The 18,931-nt window shown below is 43.8% G+C and overlaps 1 protein-coding gene across 1 annotated transcript in view; it reads right to left on the bottom strand.

The window, feature by feature from the left end:
- Positions 1-1,506: 1,506 nt before the first annotated feature.
- Positions 1,507-18,931, bottom strand: part of LOC310961735 (adhesion G protein-coupled receptor F5-like) — a gene marked incomplete at its 5' end in the record, with an annotated part of 34,240 nt that continues 16,815 nt past the window's right edge. The window contains 18 exons of the mRNA XM_083933946.1: positions 1,507-1,596; positions 3,297-3,363; positions 3,519-3,578; positions 5,067-5,108; positions 5,205-6,605; positions 6,705-6,872; positions 7,825-8,003; positions 8,079-8,231; positions 8,321-8,533; positions 9,095-9,310; positions 10,306-10,445; positions 10,548-10,606; positions 10,704-10,887; positions 13,467-13,565; positions 13,777-13,836; positions 13,940-14,005; positions 15,513-15,709; positions 15,778-15,866. Coding sequence (XP_083790072.1) covers positions 1,526-1,596; positions 3,297-3,363; positions 3,519-3,578; positions 5,067-5,108; positions 5,205-6,605; positions 6,705-6,872; positions 7,825-8,003; positions 8,079-8,231; positions 8,321-8,533; positions 9,095-9,310; positions 10,306-10,445; positions 10,548-10,606; positions 10,704-10,887; positions 13,467-13,565; positions 13,777-13,836; positions 13,940-14,005; positions 15,513-15,709; positions 15,778-15,866 — 3,464 coding nt within the window. The 3' untranslated portion in view covers positions 1,507-1,525. The remainder of the gene's footprint in view (positions 1,597-3,296; positions 3,364-3,518; positions 3,579-5,066; positions 5,109-5,204; positions 6,606-6,704; positions 6,873-7,824; positions 8,004-8,078; positions 8,232-8,320; positions 8,534-9,094; positions 9,311-10,305; positions 10,446-10,547; positions 10,607-10,703; positions 10,888-13,466; positions 13,566-13,776; positions 13,837-13,939; positions 14,006-15,512; positions 15,710-15,777; positions 15,867-18,931) is intronic.

Raw genomic sequence — 18,931 nt, 5'->3', positions numbered from 1 at the left:
ACTTTAGCAAGTGTTTGGGCTCGTAGAGGGCACTTTAGCACACGTTTTGGCTCCTAGAGGGCACTTTAGCACACGTTTTGGCTCCTAGAGGGCACTTTAGCACATGTTTTGGCTCCTAGAGGGCACTTTAGCGCACATTTTTGCTTCTAGAGGACACTTTAGCACACATTTCGGCTCCTAGAGGGCACTTTAGCACATGTTTTGGCTCCTAGAGGACACTTTAGCACACGTTTTGGCTCCAAGAGGGCACTTTAGCGCACATTTTTGCTTCTAGAGGACACTTTAGCACACATTTCGGCTCCTAGAGGACACTTTAGCACACGTTTTGGCTCCTAGAGGGCACTTTAGCGCACATTTTTGCTTCTAGAGGACACTTTAGCACATGTTTTGACTCCTAGAGGACACTTTAGCACATGTTTTGGCTCCTAGAGGACACTTTAACATACGTTTTGGCTCCTAGAGGACACTTTAGCACATGTTTTGGCTCCTAGAGGGCACTTTAGCACATGTTGTGGCTCCTAGAGGACACTTTAGCACATGTTTTGACTCTTAGAGGGCACTTTAGCACAGGTTTCCCAACCATTGGGCCATGAGGGGTGGACACCAGTGGCCTACACTGTGATTTCTTACTGGAGTATGATAATGTTCTCACTTCAGGGGACATGGACATGATCATTAAGGTAATCATGAGAAACCCAGACAGTCGGGATGATTCTCTGTTGCATGTACATAATAATAACATTTCACCTACACATTGATTACTGACTGATTCAAAGTTGATCTGCTTGTGAGACGTTCATTCATTATTAATTTGGTTCTTCCCTTGTTCATCTGGCTTCCATCTCAAGTGTTACCATACAAAGCAGCACAAGACTTAAAAACAAGCATCATCAGGCAACTTAAAAAGACAGAAATACATTCTCAGTTTCATTTGCCATAAACCACCGGACTTCTTCCTGGGTCTTCCCGTCACAGAGGGGGGAACAGTGACATCGCCGTGAAAAGGCAAAGTACTTGTAACGCTGTTTGTTCATTTAGTACCATACTTTTTCCTACTGACCATGTTTATTGCTCCAGATTTTTACAAAATCATCCCAATGAAACTAATGATTTTAATTTTTGCAATGTAAAATCTCACAATAATGGTCGACTGTGGCTCAGTTGGTAGAGCGTGTCGGCCAATGTCCGAAGGGTCGGTGGTTCCACTTGTGTCATGGTCGTTGTGTCCATGGGCGAGACACTTCACCCACCTTGCCTCGTGTGAATGTGTGTGACTGCTGTATGTGTGAGGAGGTGGTCGAGGGGGCGTAGGCGCTGATTAGCTGCCACGCTTCCGCCAGTCGGCCCCAGAGCAGCTGTGACTACTGCGTAGTTTACCACCACCATCCATGTGTGTGTGAATGAACCTGGACTCTGTAAAGCGCCTTGAGCACTGACGCTGTATAAATCAAAGCCATAATAATAACAATAACCTTTTGAATCAGCAATGAAATGAATCACATGTGCACAGGTTTGATGCTTCCTTTTAGATATTCACGAATGACTCCGATGCACCGGTGCTGCTCGAGGTTGCAGCTTCGGACACGCGGTAGACGTCTGAAAGACAAACAACAAGTCGATAGCATCTGAAACACGTATGACGGGCAACAAGACGGGACTGGTGCTCACTCATGGCGGACTGATATGGACACTGTGTCTGTCTGTCTGTGTAGAGCAGGGGTCTGCAACCTTTACTATCAAAAGAGCCATTTTTGCCTCTTCCACTGGATAAAATGTGTCTGGAGCTGCAAAACGTATTTGATGTCCCAGCTTATAAAGGTTTATATTAAGTTACTGTTACCTGCCATTGTTACCTGTCCTAAAATTGTGGTTGTTCGCTCATTGCTCACCACATATCAAGCACACAGGTAAGACACCATCATGTGAAAGCAAATCACTACGTCCACGAAACACTATTTTTTGGGGGGGGTTAATCCAGCATCAGTGCAGGTCACCAACTCCAGATCAGGGAAAGGCGCCGGGCCGTACACCAAGGATGTGACGCATATTTTAGTTTCACCTAATATTTTTTCACCTCCAAGATAAAATGTGTTCCCTCGTTCACACTGTGCAAAAAAACACGTTATTTACACGTTGAAGAGCTGCATGAGGCCCCAGAGCCGCGGGTTGCAGACCCCTAGTCTAGAGCTAGACTGCAGCTCTGTAACTACCTGCTGTTGAGACATGTTAAATCAAAGGACATAAGGCTCCTAGAGGGCACTTTAGATCCTGTTTTGGCTCCTAGAGGGCACTTTAGCACATGTTTTGGTTCCTAGAGGACACTTTAGCAGGTTTTGACTCTTAGAGGGCACTTTAGCACATGTTTTTTCTTCTAGAGGACACTTTAGCACGTGTTTTGGCTCCTAGAGGACACTTTAGCACATGTTTTGGCTCCTAGAGGACACTTTAGAACATGTTTAGCTCCTAGAGGACACTTTAGCACATGTTTTGGCTCCTAGAGGACACTTTAGCACGTGTTTTGGCTCCTAGAGGACACTTTTGCACAGGTTTTGGCTCCTAGAGGACACTTTAGAACATGTTTACCTCCTAGAGAGCACTTTAGCACATGTTTTGGCTCCTAGAGGGCACTTTAGCACATGTTTTGGCTCCTAGGGGACACTTTAGAACATGTTTAGCTCCTAGAGGGCACTTTAGAACATGTTTAGCTCCTAGAGGACACTTTAGCACACGTTTTGTCTCCTAGAGGACACTTTAGCACAGGTTTTGGCTCCTAGAGGACACTTTAGCACATGTTGTGGCTCCTAGAGGGCACTTTAGCACAGGTTTTGGCTCCTAGAGGACACTATAGCACATGTTTTGGCTCCTAGAGGGCACTTTAGCACATGTTTAGCTCCTAGAGGGCACTATAGCGAATGTTTTTTAACCATTGGGCCATGAGTGGTGCACGCCAGTGGCCTACAGACTGTGATTTGTTACTGGAGTATGATGATGTTCTCACTTCAGGGGACATGGACATGATCATTAAGGTAATCATGAGAAACCCAGACAGTCGGGATGATTCTCTGTTGCATGTACATAGAAATAATAACATTTCACCTACACATTGATTACTGACTGATTCAAAGTTGTTCAGGATCTGCTTGTGAGACGTTCATTCATTCATCATGTGAACTGTAAACTAAGATAATGCGTGATGATGGTTTCTCTAACTGACACGCCCAAAATAAACAAATCAATCCATAAATAACAGCTTAATCAAGTAAACTGAAAACAATGCTTGATTTGAAACAACTTACTTCTTTTTCCACGCAGTCGATTGATCCAGTTTAGTCCACTGTGAGAGGAAATGCCACCACTTGTACTCTGTAGTTTAAAAACAATACATTTGCGTAAAATGAAGTAATTGCAAGAAATGATAATGTCTGTAGCGTTGAGCAGGTCTGTAGATTCAAACATGGGTTGGATAACAAAGAGAACCTGCAGTGGTTTTGGGATAAATGGGTTAAAGAAACACTTACTCTTGTTGGATTAGAGCCGGTGCTCGATGTTGGGGATTTCCTCGAGAGAAGAGAACGAATCTGCAAGCACAATCAAATTAATGTCAGTGTTGAAATTGATAACAGTCAACTATTGTGCAATAAAGAGCTACACCCCTGACAAAACTGAATTTATGCTTTCATACCAATGTTGGTATGAAACACAGCCTACAGCAGTGGCGTGCACAGGCTTTTTGTAGGGCAGGGGCAAAAAGGAAGAAAAAGGGCACATATAGAGCATCCTCGCTACTTAAGAAGGCACTGTAGCACACGTTTCGGCTCCTAGAGGGCACTATAGCACATGTTTTGGCTCCTAGAGGACACTTTAGCACATGTTTAGCTCCTAGAGGGCACTTTAGCACATGTTTTGGCTCCTAGAGGACACTTTAGCACACGTTTTGGTTCCTAGAGGACACTTTAGCACATGTTTTGGTTCCTAGAGGGCACGTTAGCACATGCTTTGGCTCCTAGAGGGCACGTTAGCACATGCTTTGGCTCCTAGAGGGCACGTTAGCACATGTTTTGGCTCCTAGAGGACACGTTAGCACAATTTTCGGCTCCTAGAGGGCACTATAGCACATGCTTTGGCTCCTCGAGGGCACTTTAGCACATGTTTTGGCTCCTCGAGGACACTTTAGCACATGCTTTGGCTCCTAGAGGGCACGTTAGCACACGTTGGCTCCTAGAGGACACTTGAGCACACGTTTTGGCTCCTAGAGGGAACTATAGCACATGCTTTGGCTCCTAGAGGACACTTTAGCGCACATGTTTAGCTCCTAGAGGGCACGTTAGTACACGTTTGCTCGATGTTGGGGATTTTCTCGAGAGAAGAGAACGAATCTACAAGCACAATCAAATTAATGTCAGTGTTGAAACAGTCAACTAATATGCAATGTGGGAAATGTTTGGCAAAATAAACACTTCAGAATTTTGAACAGCGACATTTTTGGAAACAAGCGTGGTCGCTGCTTTTGAATAACCTGTTAATTGGTGAGATTTAGAGTTGATGGTAGGCAGATTTGTTTTTCTTTTGCTGACGATACTCTAGTATTTACACTTGAGAGGAATTTTGATATGCTGGACATATCGGAGTATTTATATACTGTGGTGTTGCTATCTGGCCAACGCTGATACTGATTTTCTTTTTTTTCATCAGCCTTCGCCGATGACCGATGACGATTTTCTCCGATACTTGGAGCAGATTCTACTTTTGCTCCCTCAATTTACATCATAAAAATCACTCGATGATTACAAATGTTACGCGTCTCCGTTTAAAAAAAGAACACTTATTGAAGTTAAAAAAGGCGCCTCCAGCAACACGGAGCTGCCTGTGGACGCCTGTCTGTGAATAATGGCGGGAAAATACTATCGATGAACGCAGCAGCTCGCGTCGGCCGATACGATACACCTGAAAAACACAAATATCATCTGGCAGGTGTATCGGTCTATCACTAGTGTTATGGATCTTTCCATTTAGCTCTCCACAAAGCAAATAAGTTCATTCCACCAAAAGGTCTTTTTTCAACGTACCTTTGAATCAAACAGTGTCCCGAACACTAAAATGAAGAAACCCTGAGGAAAGAAAATAGGACATAATATTTTATAACAAAAAGCACTGTCATGTAAGCATAACAACATTCAACCATGTGTTTCAGTATTTGCAAATACCTGTAGTGAATTGAAGAAGGCAAAGGCGATGTGGATTCCCCTGTTTTCTGACGATACCATGGTTCCCACTCCTAAACCCCAGGTAAGTCCGAATAATGGCGTCAAAATGACCACGCACCTTAGAATGACCACCAGCGTATGCTTTTCATCTGCTTGAGCCACGTCTCCCACACCTCTTCTCAGCATTTTGAACAAGACCACGATTACGATGATAAAGTTGATCAAAACTATAGTAAGGGCAGGTATTACCAAAGCCAGTAGTGCCTTTGTCTCAATCCAGTTGAGCCAGCAAGCCTTTTCTTTCCTGATGTACCCATCACCAGGTGCCGTGACCGCAACAGTAATAACAGCTATAATCAGAGGACACCCATAGCCTAATAGGAAGCCAATTGCTAACATGATTGACTTGGACATGTGGGAGAAGACCATGACCGTCCGGTAAAAGAGCAGGAGGCCGGACACAAGCATCCAAAAAAACAGCGAAAGGTAGAAAAAGTGCATAAAAAATGTCGCCGTACTGCACGGCCCAACTGGGATTCGATAGTCCTCCCCTGGATTTTCGAGGGGGTTATCAGCAATAGAGGCAGCGATGATGAAACAAATGTCGGCGATCAACAAGGACAGGGCCGTGTTAATGATGGAAACATGACGCATGAAGGCGGTGCTGTTTCTTGTTATGGCTTTCCAAACATACCCTTCGATAATGAGACATATAACTAAGCTCGCGAGAGATATTCCAACTCCGACATATGTGATTATATCCAGGGTTTCTTTCAGGTCAGGAGGGATGTCTGTTGCCATCAGAAGTGAGAAGGAAGTCAGATGGTTGCAGGTGCAGGTTACAGTATCGTTTATGTCCGAAACAAACGAGCACCCCTCATCATCCCAAGCGCCCAGATTACCAAGGAGTGAGAAGTTCCAAAAGACGCACTGCGGGTTCAGCGACAGCGACGTGTTTAGCTTGTCGTAGCTCAGAGTTACATTGTCGACTGTTGCATTAACGTTGACCAGCACCACGACAGCATTGATGGCATCATTGGTGAGAGTTTCATTGCTGGTAGTGTTGAGGAGGCCGACGTCAAAGCTGGAGTTCCTCGCTGGCATAACGTTATTGAGGGTAGAGAAGGTGATGGTGGTGATAAAGACGTTGTAGAAGTCAGTGTTGGGAATGTCTATGACGACGCTGTTGTTCAGATCTGCCATGAAGGAGTTGTTGAACGTGGCTCTGTTGAGCAGGATCCGCTGCGTTGCAAACTCGATCTCTCCGACCAGCCTTTCAGAGAGGGACTCTAGGGACGCTAGTAATTCTGAGCTCGCACTGCGGCTTTCATTAGCATTCAGGACTGCCCAGGACTCCTTTGAATTTTCGCCGATGATGACATCAACTGTTTTGAGTACATCCTGCAGATGAAGACACATTTCATTTCACCACCTCATCAAAAAGTACTTTTTGGTGACATAACACACAACCTTTAGTAAAGAGCTACTATGGGAACCTACCTTGATGACAACTTCACTGACTTCACCAGTGCTAACATTTGCAATGTTGCTTACGATGTCAACGATGGCTTGGACGGTTGCCGATGAGTTTGTAATGTCAGCTTCTTCGTCTTTGACAGTGCTACTTAGATTCGCCACAAACTCTGGCACTTCGTCCACAACCAATTCCTAGAAAAATTAAATATTAAAATCACAAAAGCATGATACCACGTTGTGTCAGTATGACAAACTATGCATGATGGAGGCAAAGATGTTCTTTCTGGCTCTAGAAACTGGCAGGACAACCTTAAAAAATCTGCTTCATAGCCATAGTGTGGTAACCTGACTCCGCCATTTGTTCAGGGGAACTGTCATTTGGAAGTCTTTTGTGAAGGGGTGAAAATCCTGGTTTCTGATTGGATAAACCATCTGTCTGTCACCAACATACGGGCCAAACCAACCAATCAGATGACCGAAGCGTGTGACGTGCTAACAGCATGGAGGCAAAGCTCAGAAAGGAAACAACATGTGGGTAAAGGAGATTTTCCCTTTGTGTTTAACGTGAATTTACGGATCAAAGGCCCAATTTCAGGAGCCCGGTCCATATTCAACAGAAGGATCCAGAGAACAACGAGTTAGTGAGCGGCTCGCTCCATAGCTGCTCATCTCATCCGTGGAAGCCTCCATGTTGTTTACACTCAACAGTCTCTTCTGTTTCACTTCAATCCACCAAAGAAACCAACGCTGATTGGTTCAAACTGCTCAAACAAACTTAAAATACAACGGAGCTCAGAGATGAGGCTCGGGGCTTGTAGTGTGGACCTTTTCCATATAAATGATCTGTTTCCCTTGCCATACAAGTTTAGGGAGGCAACAAATGCTCTTCGATATGCGCTTTGCTACTGTCTGAGGAAATAATACAGCGCGTCTGACTCTGTTAGAGGGAGGACACAGAGCATATGTTGGATAAAACCTGCCAGTGTGCAGGTGTGTTTGAGTCTCTCCTCTTAAGATTCACTTTGTGGAATAAACTCTAGATGTTAAACTAGATATTAGTGACATCACTGACTTTGCCGGTATGGTGTACTCGATGTTTTAGAGATGTCTAATAGGGAGGATTCGTTACCCCCAGCAGACCTACCTCAGATTCAGTTAATAACGCCTTGATTTCTGTTACGATGCAGGTGTCCGTCAAAAGCTTCCACTCTCCTGTTTCCTGACACTCTGCAGTAATTTTCCCATCAAGACCTTTCTCACATCCTAAAGTCGATCGGTCGCCTGGTCGTCCAGTCCCGTACTGAGCATCGTTACATGTGACCTCTTAACAGATAAACAAGAGTTACACAGGAAGACAGCAACGGGACTGTATAAACACACGTCAAATGTTGCTCTTACCTTCTTTGAAAATGATCATTTGGGTCTTCTTCTCATAACCCGCTGGATTATCTACTCGACAAGTGAAACTGATTTCCTGTGATCCGCTGCAGCTCCCCAGATCGTACTCATGTGTGATGCAGTAGTCTCCATCGTTAGTACTGACTGTGAAACCTGTGAACGAACAGCATCCTTAATAAGATCAACCATGCTGGATTTCAATAGAATCAAATAGAGGAATATCGACGTCACTTCATACTTACCTAACGCTAAACCAGTTGAGCTAAACCACCTGACTCTGTAGGAGGACTGCACACAACACCGGAGTGGTTGAGTCTGTCCCGCTGTTCCCTCGCATCGAACGTTAACTTTACTCTGTAGTCGTACAATTGGAGCTTGTTTGATATTATTTCTTGTCACATCTCCTGTTTGGACGAACCTTATGACTCCGTCCGTCATCATACATTCATAGCGTCCTGTGATTAAGAGAGGTAAGTGTCGTTAACATGTCAACATTTCACAGTAAGTGTGGCTAGATACTGATACATTGACAATATTTGTATATCACTGTGCATAAAGTGCAACGTTTTATGTAAGATACAGTAAAAGTAAACGCTGTTGCCTTTTATTTGTACAACAATACAGATCTGAAAGTCAAAGCAAACCCAGAAAACTGTCATTTTGGTGCTTTTCCCACGATATTCTGAGGAAATCTAACATTAATACAATCCCAGACTATGACATATCTGATCCCATTTCACAGTATCTCACAGTACACCACAATATACTAGGTCATGGGTGTCAAAGTAAAGGCCCGCGGGCCAGATCCGGCCCGCAAATGAATGATCTTGACCCCCGGGATGATGTTTGATTAGTCCATCCCTCGGCTCGTAGCAAAGTAGTTTTTTTGACCCTCTGATGTATTTGACTTTGACATCCCTGATCTAGGTTAACTATTGCATTGTTAAATACATCGTGCTTGCATGGTTACTGATTACGTATTGGTAAACATGTTTCAATGTTAAGCTTTGACTTACCAATATCCGCAGGGATGACGTTCTTAACTGTGAGTATAGACTGCCTGCTGGGGGTAGTAGTGACGTCAAACCTTCCACTCGCTTTAATTTTCCGTCCTTTAAATTTCCACTCAGAACCAGAAACTGATTCCACGTTAAGGTTTTCAGGCGGCCCGCACGTCAGGGTCATGGTTCCACCGGTGTAAGTGAGGCGTGGGAAGCTGATCGGAGTCAGACCTTTGGGAGGAAGTAAAATCGATCAGTTTGAACTTCAACCAAGTCAGGCAAAAGGTCCTAAAAGGGGAAATCTGGTGTAAAATCATCCAAGGGTCTTTTTACGGCAAATGCACTCATCGAATAATCCATCAAGACAATTTCGTTCGCTAACAACCAAATGTGGCTAACACCGATTGAGTGACTAGCTAGGCGCAGCACAGTGAAGGCATTCAAAGGTCTTTTTTAACCACTAATGCTGCTGAAAATAACAGCAAACCTCTGCAGCAGCATGAGAAGAGTCCCTACACACACAACAAAGCAGCAATGGCCTCCTTCCTTTGGGATTGACTTTGGTTTGATGTGGAAAAGACTGGAAATGCACCTGGAAATGTTTGGAAAGTGCTTGAATGTTACTTTAGTCAAAGCTGCAGAACATTCAAACACGTTCTTCGGTCACATTTGGATCCATTAACTGATTTAATATGATTTTTGTTTGTATAATATCATATGAATTCACCCATGAAGTCATTTTGTTTCTTTAGTTTTCATCAGAAAAAGTTGCTTTCAGCCTCTGAAACCTGAAATCTCTGATTTTCTCTGTTTGATTTCACATTAAACTGAATATTTTTAACATTTAAAGACATTTTTCACCATGTTGAGACATTTTATAAGAAACAAATCCAAGTATTGACTTTGGTAATCCACTGTAATGGACTTTACTATGAGAGGAGCTGGTACAGGGGCCAGTAGGTAAGTCTTTAAAACACTCTTTAATAAACTCTGGCTTCACTAACTACGCTGATGCTGCTTTGTTGTGTGTGTAGGGACTCTTCTCATGCTGCTGCAGAGGTTTGCTGTTATTTTCAGCAGCATTAGTGGTTAAAAAAGACCTTTGAATGCCTTCACCGTGCTGCCCCGAGCTAATCACTGTTAGCCACATTACTGTACACTACATGGCTAATTTGCTTAAAAGACCCTGGGAAGATTTGACACCGGAACAACGTTTTTAAACTTACTATTGAAAGATGCAGTGACTGAGCCAATGACAGGGGCCACAGGCAGCAACGCTTCAGGAAGTTTTTGATTCGCTTCAGCCACTTGCTTCGAATCAACTTCGGTCGTCTGGACACGGAAGTCTGTAACGATGCTTCCTTCACTGTGAGAACAAGTGAAAGTTGTGTGAGAACAAAAGCAGTTGTGGTGTAAATTGTGTGCTGATTCTTGCCTTCAAATGCTTTTAAAGACAGAATCACCGTACCTGAACCCTCTCACGAAGACATCGACAAACCCGGTGATTCCTTTATACTGTTCCACTAACTGTGGGAGAGATACGTTAAATAAGATCAACACTGGATCATGAAGAGCTGAAAATAAAACAAGTTCAAACTGGATACGGTGTCATCAATTTACTTACCACTGAATTAATCGTTGATTCGAGATCCTTGTATGCAGAACTCGTCGGATCGTCATAGTCTGGCGTGTATTCCTTGTCTAATCTCACTGACATTTCCACATCGAATGCTGTTATTTTGAAGGAGATGAAATATATCAATGAGGTGACGGCAAAAGCATTGGTTTTCTGTAACGTGAACAAACAACTGAAGACCAGGGAACAAAAGTGACACAAGGTAGGCAGGACACAAAAGACAAAACAGAGAGGAGACTATTGTAGATCATGACTGACAAGTGCAGACTACTGGTAAGTAGTCACGCCGCGGTGAGGTCTGTCCCGTCTTTGGGTTTTCATGTTTTATTTTGAAAAGTCTTGTTTCAGGTCACTTGCCCCTCCTCTTGTGTCTGAAGTCCTCCCCGATCCTTGATTGTTTGCACATGTTTCATGTGTATATAGTCCGTGTCTTCGTCTTGTTGCCAGAATATTTCGTTCGTTATGCCGATTGTTTCCAGCCCGTTTCCACAGCCTTGTTCATGTCATAGAGATCTTAGTGTCCTTGCTCAGGTGTTTGTATTTCCTGTTGTTTCATATTAAGTTTAACCCTTTTTGAACCTTTGGTTCTGTGGTTTATCGGCTCCGTGCCTCACGCTTTGGATTTTAAGAATAAATACCTTTTGTTTGATCTGCGAACCTCCCCATCTGAGTCCTCATTCCTGCCCCGGTCTGACACATTGAAGTTAGTATATTTAATAAAAATGTGAAGGTAAAAGCTGCAGTTCAAAGACGTTACAGCATAATGAAACGTTTTTATTTTGTTTCACTTTTAGGTCCCAAAATTACACAGAGCAGCGCAATTTTGGCGTCTTAGACTGAAAGATATGGAAACTGAAATTTGATTGTATTATTGTTGGTAATGTATGTACGGCTTTCTAGTGCATACAAGCTTTTAGTTCTTAATCTGCTTTTAATAAAGAGCAACTGAATAAATGAAGCAATTCTAAGTTTGACCCCTCAGTGTCATTGGTCACCATACGTCACGCCTGGAAAAGTGGTTTAAAACATCTCCTTTAAGGTAATTAGTAATATATTTACTAATGCATGATGCCTCTTTACCCCCTCTTGTCAGTAAAATAATACCTCTAGCAGTTGGAGTAGGACCCAAGGTTGGAATTGCAGGTGTAGTAGGAGCTGCCCTGGTTGTTGGAAGGGTGCTGGGACGGGTCGGTATTTCCACAGTAGTGGGGGTGGAGGTAGTAGGTGTCACTCTGGAAGGGGTCGTTGTGCGGATAGTGGTAGCTGTGGTTGTAGCCTTGGTGCTAGTGGCTGTTGTTCGGGCTGTGGTTGGAGCTGTGGTAGAAGCAACTTCTGTTGTGGGGCTGGTTATACTGGGGGCTAAAGTTAAGAAACAAAAACAGTTTAAGCATTAGCGTAATTACTCTATTTTCCGCACTATAAGTCGCACCTAAAAACCTTCACATGTCTCAAAAGCCAACAGTGCGCCTTATAATCTGGTGCTCTTTATAAATGGACCAATATTGAGCCACAACAGGTCTCCAACTACGGTGAGCAGCCGCCGACTCTATTTTCCCCCGTAGAAGAAGTAACGCGCAGTGCATGTTGAGATATACGACTGCGTGAAGCGTGCCGTTTCATTTCCATGTGTGTGTTTGTGTAAAGAGCCCAAAATGGCTCCTGTTAAGAGACACGCTTACAACGCAGAGTTTACACTCAAGGCCATTAGTCACGCAGTAGAACACGGGAATAGAGCAGCAGCCAGAGAGTTGAACATGAACCAATCAATGGTGCCGAAGTGGAGGAAGCAACAAGACGACCTGCGGCAAGTAAAGAAGACTAAACAGAGTTCAGAGGGAACAGAGCGAGACGGCTGCAGCTGGAGGACAAACTCCAACAGTGGGTTGTTGAACAGAGAGCAGCAAGTAGAAGAGTCCGTACAATCACTATTCCACTGAAAGCAACAGCGCTAGCACGCCAACTTAACATCAATGGATTTAGAGGCGGTCCTTAACGTAACCCCAGCCTCGACTGTAGCGTCTGTTCTATGCGCCTTATAGTGCGGAAAATACTGTACTTAAAATTATCCAGAAATGTAAAGCTTAACATTATAGCTATAATTATGTTTTTAGTCAGCAGTGGGTTTGGTTACAACATGTGCATTTTGCCTAACCTCCATTTTAACGACAGTTGTTGGTGTGAAAAGAACAGTGAAATTCCAGTTGAAAGGTACGAAAGCCCTGAAAGGCAAGGGGGAACTTTTTTCTAGCATTGTTGTCCAAAACCCAAGTTTATCTCATATGTACGAGATATTATGTCTTCCGTAGGGGATCAAATTTACCATGCTGAATTAAGTGCTTTGCGAACGACAAAGGGAAAGTTCAGCAAATGCAACATGCACAAAATGTTTTACCTTCTAAGATGACTACAAATAAGATGGTTAACCTAGATCATGTGTAGATCAGGGGTGCCCAACCCTGATTACGGCGAGCCACTGTCCTGCATGTTTTAGGTTTGTCTCCGCTCCAACACACCTGATTCTAAAGACGTGCTCGTTATCAAGCAGCTGAAGGTCGTCACACGTTTGAAAATCGTTAAAATCAGGTGAGTTAGAGCAGCGAGAAACCCTAAAACATGCAGGACAGGAAACCTCCGGGAGCGAAGCCTTGCTTTTTAGGGCATACGCAGAAAAGTGAAATCCCTCAAGTTTAAATAGGTTACACATCTCCAAGTAAACCAAGTGTGGGTCATGCCTTGTTCCTAAAAACCTACTGGTAACAACAGTTGTCGCTGAAGTCGTTGGTGTGACAACAGTTGTTGCTGGAGTCGTTGGTGTGACAACAGTTGTCGGTGAAGTCGTTGGCGTCGAAGCTGAAAAAACAACATAAAAACAAATATTATTTAAGCCTGGATTAGTTATTGTATTGTATTTTTATGCCGTCACAAATATTTCCCAACACTTACTTGTTACAGTTGCTGTAGGTGTTGTGGTAACTGTTGAAAAATGCAATTATCTCTGTTATACTTATTGCTAAATTCGCTAAAGCACATATTTCACCTTCATAATTGATTGAACACTAACTTGTAGTCGTGGTTGCAGCCGTTGTAGTGGTCCCATCCGGTGTAGCGACAGGTGTTGAGTCTGGACAGAACCGTTTGCAGTTATACAGTTGTTAAGAAAAAGGATAAAACAAAGCAGCAGGTGAGTTATTACTGAACCATTGGTGCTAAATCTGAAAGCTCACTGGTAACTGCAGTTGTTGGTGATGGTGTTGTAGTGTTTGTGCGTGTTGTAGCACTCGGTGTTGAACCTGCAAAGACAGATATAAGTCTATGTTATTGCTGGAAATGGAAACAAATTATTCAAACCAAGATTCAATACATATTTGCTGGACAAGTACGTCTGCAACATGAACATTAAATGCTTTGATATGAGAAAGAACATTGTAACAATCTGGGTTTGGGTGCTCAGGTAATTGTCGTTTTTTTGTCGGGAAGTCTGACGCATTTTAATCATAAAGTCCAGCATGGAGCCGCTGTGAGACCGCCACAGCCGTGTATAGGGAGAGGGTTAGCCCGACTCACAGGTCAGTTGCTTCTAGAGTTGTTCCGATTCTGATACGATACCAGTATCGGAAATGCCTCCGATACTGCCGAAAATGCTGACATCGGTGTCGGTGAGTACTGAAGTCCAGGAAGGGTGCCCTCCCACTGTGCCTCCGTCCCGTGCCCCGTGCTTTAGGGTCCTTGTCCCCCCCTCCAGGCCCGTTTGTACTCACACTACCTGGGCCTCGGAGAATGCTTCTTGCTGCCTATACGTCATCACGCCGTAACACGTCACACGCATTGATGACGTCATGGCGATGGATCTTAAGATCTTTTTCTTTTGTTTTTAACACACGGGTATCGGTATCTGTGCCTCGGCGGATGGGCGGAAAACCCACAGCATGATTATCGGAATCGGTATGGGGAGGGAAAAAATGGTATCGGAACACCAACAACATCTAGTTGCTTCGCGGGGCCGTGGACTTGTTCTCACTCCGACCTCCCTTCCCTGTTCTCAGTGCGTCAGTGGTCCGAGGCAGTGTAGGCGACCCGACCATCCTGAAACATGGACCCCGTCTTATGGACCCCGTCTTATGGACCCCGTCTCATGGACCCCGTCTCATGGACCCCGTCTAACGGACCCCGTTTCATGGACCCTGTCTCATGGACCCTGTCTCATGGACCCCGTCTTATGGACCCCGTCTCATGGACCCCGTCTAACGGACCCCGTTTCATGGACGCCGTCTCATGGACCCCGTCTAACAGACCCCGTTTCATGGACCCCGTCTCATGGACCCCGTCTTATGGACCCCGTCTCATGGACCCCGTCTTATGGACCCCGTCTAACGGACCCCGTTTCATGGACCCCGTCTCAAGGACCCCGTCTCATGGACCCCGTCTCAAGGACCCCGTCTCATGGACCCCGTCTCATGGACCCCGTCTCATGGACCCCGTCTCATCTTTTGTGGGTGTGAGGTTTTTTCTCAAATCGTGTTCTTATGCGTTCACATCTTTTGATGGGACTGATTTGGAAAATAATACTTTAACACAAATAATATAAATCTTCACACCCTGACGATGTTATTCACACACCTATCAGTTGTTTTAAAGCTCAACAAACACAGATTATATTTGACCAGACTTCCTCCCAATTGCTCGAGACATTTAAGTCTTCCAAGAAAGGCGGACGGACAACAATTTGTTGTAACGGAAAAAAACTGTAGCCGTATTATTGCAGACAGTAAAACAAGTTCAGATCCATTAAGCACTCACTTGTTGCAATTGTCGTTGGTGTTGTGGTAACTGCTGTTGTCACACCTGTTGTAGCACCTGTTGTAGCAAATGGTGTTGTTGTGTTCACACCTGTTGTAGCAACTGTTGTTGTAGCAACTGGTGTTGTTGTGTTCACACCTGTTGTCACACCTGTTGTAGCAGCTGTTGTTGTAGCAACTGTTGTTATGTTCACGCCTCTTGTAGCAACTGGTATTGTTGTGTTCACACCTGTTGTAGCAACTGTTGTTGTGTTCACACCTGTTGTAGCAACTGGTGTTGTTGTGTTCACACCTGTTGTAGCAACTGTTGTTGTGTTCAGACGTGTTGTAGCAACTGGTGTTGTTGTGTTCACACCTGTCGTAGCAACTGTTGTTGTGTTCACACGTGTTGTAGCAACTGGTGTTGTTGTGTTCACACCTGTTGTAGCAACTGGTATTGTTGTGTTCACACCTGTTGTAGCAACTGTTGTTGTGTTCACACGTGTTGTAGCAACTGGTGTTGTTGTGTTCACACCTGTTGTAGCAACTGGTGTTGTTGTGTTCACACCTGTTGTAGCAACTGTTGTTGTGTTCACACCTGTTGTAGCAACTGTTGTTGTGTTCACACCTGTTGTAGCAACTGTTGTTGTGTTCACACCTGTTGTAGCAACTGGTGTTGTTGTGTTCACACCTGTTGTAGCAACTGTTGTTGTTGTGTTCACACCTGTTGTAGCAACTGTTGTTGTTGTGTTCACACCTGTTGTAGCAACTATTGTTGTGTTCACACCTGTTGTAGCAACTGGTGTTGTTGTGTTCACACCTGTTGTAGCAACTGGTGTTGTTGTGTTCACACCTGTTGTAGCAACTGTTGTTGTGTTCACACCTGTTGTAGCAACTGTTGTTGTGTTCACACCTGTTGTAGCAACTGGTGTTGTTGTGTTCACACCTGTTGTAGCAACTGTTGTTGTTGTTGTGTTCACACCTGTTGTTGTTGTGTTCACACCTGTTGTAGCAACTGTTGTTGTTATGTTCACACCTGTTGTAGCAACTGGTGTTGTTGTGTTCACACCTGTTGTAGCAACTGGTGTTGTTGTGTTCACAGCTGTTGTAGCAACTATTGTTGTGTTCACACCTGTTGTAGCAACTGGTGTTGTTGTGTTCACACCTGTTGTAGCAACTGTTGTTGTTGTGTTCACACCTGTTGTTGTGTTCACACCTGTTGTAGCAACTGTTGTTGTGTTCACACCTGTTGTTGTGTTCACACCTGTTGTAACAACTGTTGTTGTGTTCATGCCTGTTGTAGCAACTGTTGTTGTTGTGTTAACACCTGCTGTTGTTGTGTTCACACCTGTTGTAGCAACTGTTGTTGTTGTGTTCACACCTGTTGTAGCAACTGGTGTTGTTGTGTTCACACCTGTTGTAGCAACTGTTGTTGTGTTCACACCTGTTGTAGCAACTGTTGTTGTGTTCACACCTGTTGTTGTGTTCACACCTGTTGTTGTGTTCACACCTGTTGTTGTTGTGTTCACACCTGTTGTAGCAACTGGTGTTGTTGTGTTCACACCTGTTGTTGTTGTTGTGTTCACACCTGTTGTAGCAACTGGTGTTGTTGTGTTTGCACCTGTTGTTGTGTTCACACCTGTTGTTGTTGTTGTTGTGTTCACACCTGTTGTTGTTGTGTTCACACCTGTTGTTGTTGTTGTGTTCACACCTGTTGTAGCAACTGGTGTTGTTGTGTTCACACCTGTTGTTGTTGTGTTCACACCTGTTGTTGTTGTTGTGTTCACACCTGTTGTAGCAACTGGTGTTGTTGTGTTCACACCTGTTGTTGCAGTTGTTGTTGAGTCTGAAAAGAGCATTTCATAATTAATAATAAGTTATTAAGATAACAGCTGCTGTGTTATAACAATGGAGAGTAATGTAGGAATTATTTTGAAGCCCAAAGTAAAAACCCTAAAGTGAAGATACAAGCGCCTAAAAAGTTGAGAAAAAATGTTAACTTGTTGTGTAATGCTGCAGCATCTCCACATGAACCTGTTGTGTAAATGCAGGTGTTGGTGCCGTTGCAGGTGTTGTGCCGTTTTGATGTGTTGTGGTAATTGGTTGAATTAAATCTGCAACAACCATCTTTAAACTAGTTCATCGATAGCGAGGGTGGAATGCCGCACCGTCTCTATATGTACCTGGTAAGAATTGGAAGAAAGTGTAAACACTTACTTGCTGGTGACATTGTTGGAGTTGTGGTGACTGTTGTTGTTGTGTTCACCCCTGTTGTTGTTGTGTTTACACCTGTTGTTGTTGTGTTCACAGCTGTTGTTGTTGTGTTTACACCTGTTGTTGTTGTGTTTACACCTGTTGTTGTTGTGTTCACAGCTGTTGTTGTTGTGTTCACACCTGTTGTTGTGTTCACACCTGTTGTTGTGTTCACACCTGTTGTAGCAACTGGTGTTGTTGTGTTCACACCTGTTGTTGTGTTCACACCTGTTGTTGTTGTTGTGTTCACACCTGTTGTTGTGTTCACACCTGTTGTTGTGTTCACACCTGTTGTAGCAACTGGTGTTGTTGTGTTCACACCTGTTGTTGTTGTTTTGTTCACACCTATTGTTGTGTTCACACCTGTTGTAGCAACTGTTGTTGTTGTGTTCACCCCTGCTGTTGTTGTGTTCACACCTGTTGTAGCAACTGTTGTTGTGTTCACACCTGTTGTAGCAACTGGTGTTGTTGTGTTCACACCTGTTGTAGCAACTGTTGTTGTGTTCACACCTGTTGTTGTGTTCACACCTGTTGTTGTGTTCACACCTGTTGTTGTTGTGTTCACACCTGTTGTTGTTGTTGTTGTGTTCACACCTGTTGTAGCAACTGGTGTTGTTGTGTTCACACCTGTTGTTGTTGTGTTCACACCTGTTGTAGCAACTGTTGTTGTGTTCACACCTGTTGTTGTTGTGTTCACAGCTGTTGTTGTGTTCACACCTGTTGTTGTTGTGTTCACACCTGTTGTTGTTGTTGTGTTCACACCTGTTGTAGCAACTGGTGTTGTTGTGTTCACACCTGTTGTTGCAGTTGTTGATGAGTCTGAAAAGAGCATTTCATAATTAATAATAAGTTATTAAGATAACAGCTGCTGTGTTATAACAACGAAGAGTAATCTAGGAATTATTTTGAAGCCCAAAGTAAAAACCCTAAAGTGAAGATACAAGCGCCTAAAAAGTTAAGAAAAAATGTTAACTTGTCATGTAATGCTGCAGCATCTCCACATGAACCTGTTGTGTAAATGCAGGCGTTGGTGCCGTTTTTATGTGTTGTGGTAATTGGTTGAATTAAATCTGCAACGACCATCTTTTAACTAGTTCATCGATAGCGAGGGTGAAATGCTGCACCGTCTCTATATGTATCTGGTAAGAATTGGAAGAAAGTGTAAACACTTACTTGCTGGTGACATTG

The sequence above is a fragment of the Echiichthys vipera genome, assembly GCF_963691815.1.
Source record: "Echiichthys vipera genome assembly, chromosome: 19".
In the NCBI taxonomy this organism is placed as follows: domain Eukaryota; kingdom Metazoa; phylum Chordata; class Actinopteri; order Perciformes; family Trachinidae; genus Echiichthys; species Echiichthys vipera.
This window is presented reverse-complemented; position numbering and strand designations above follow the sequence as displayed.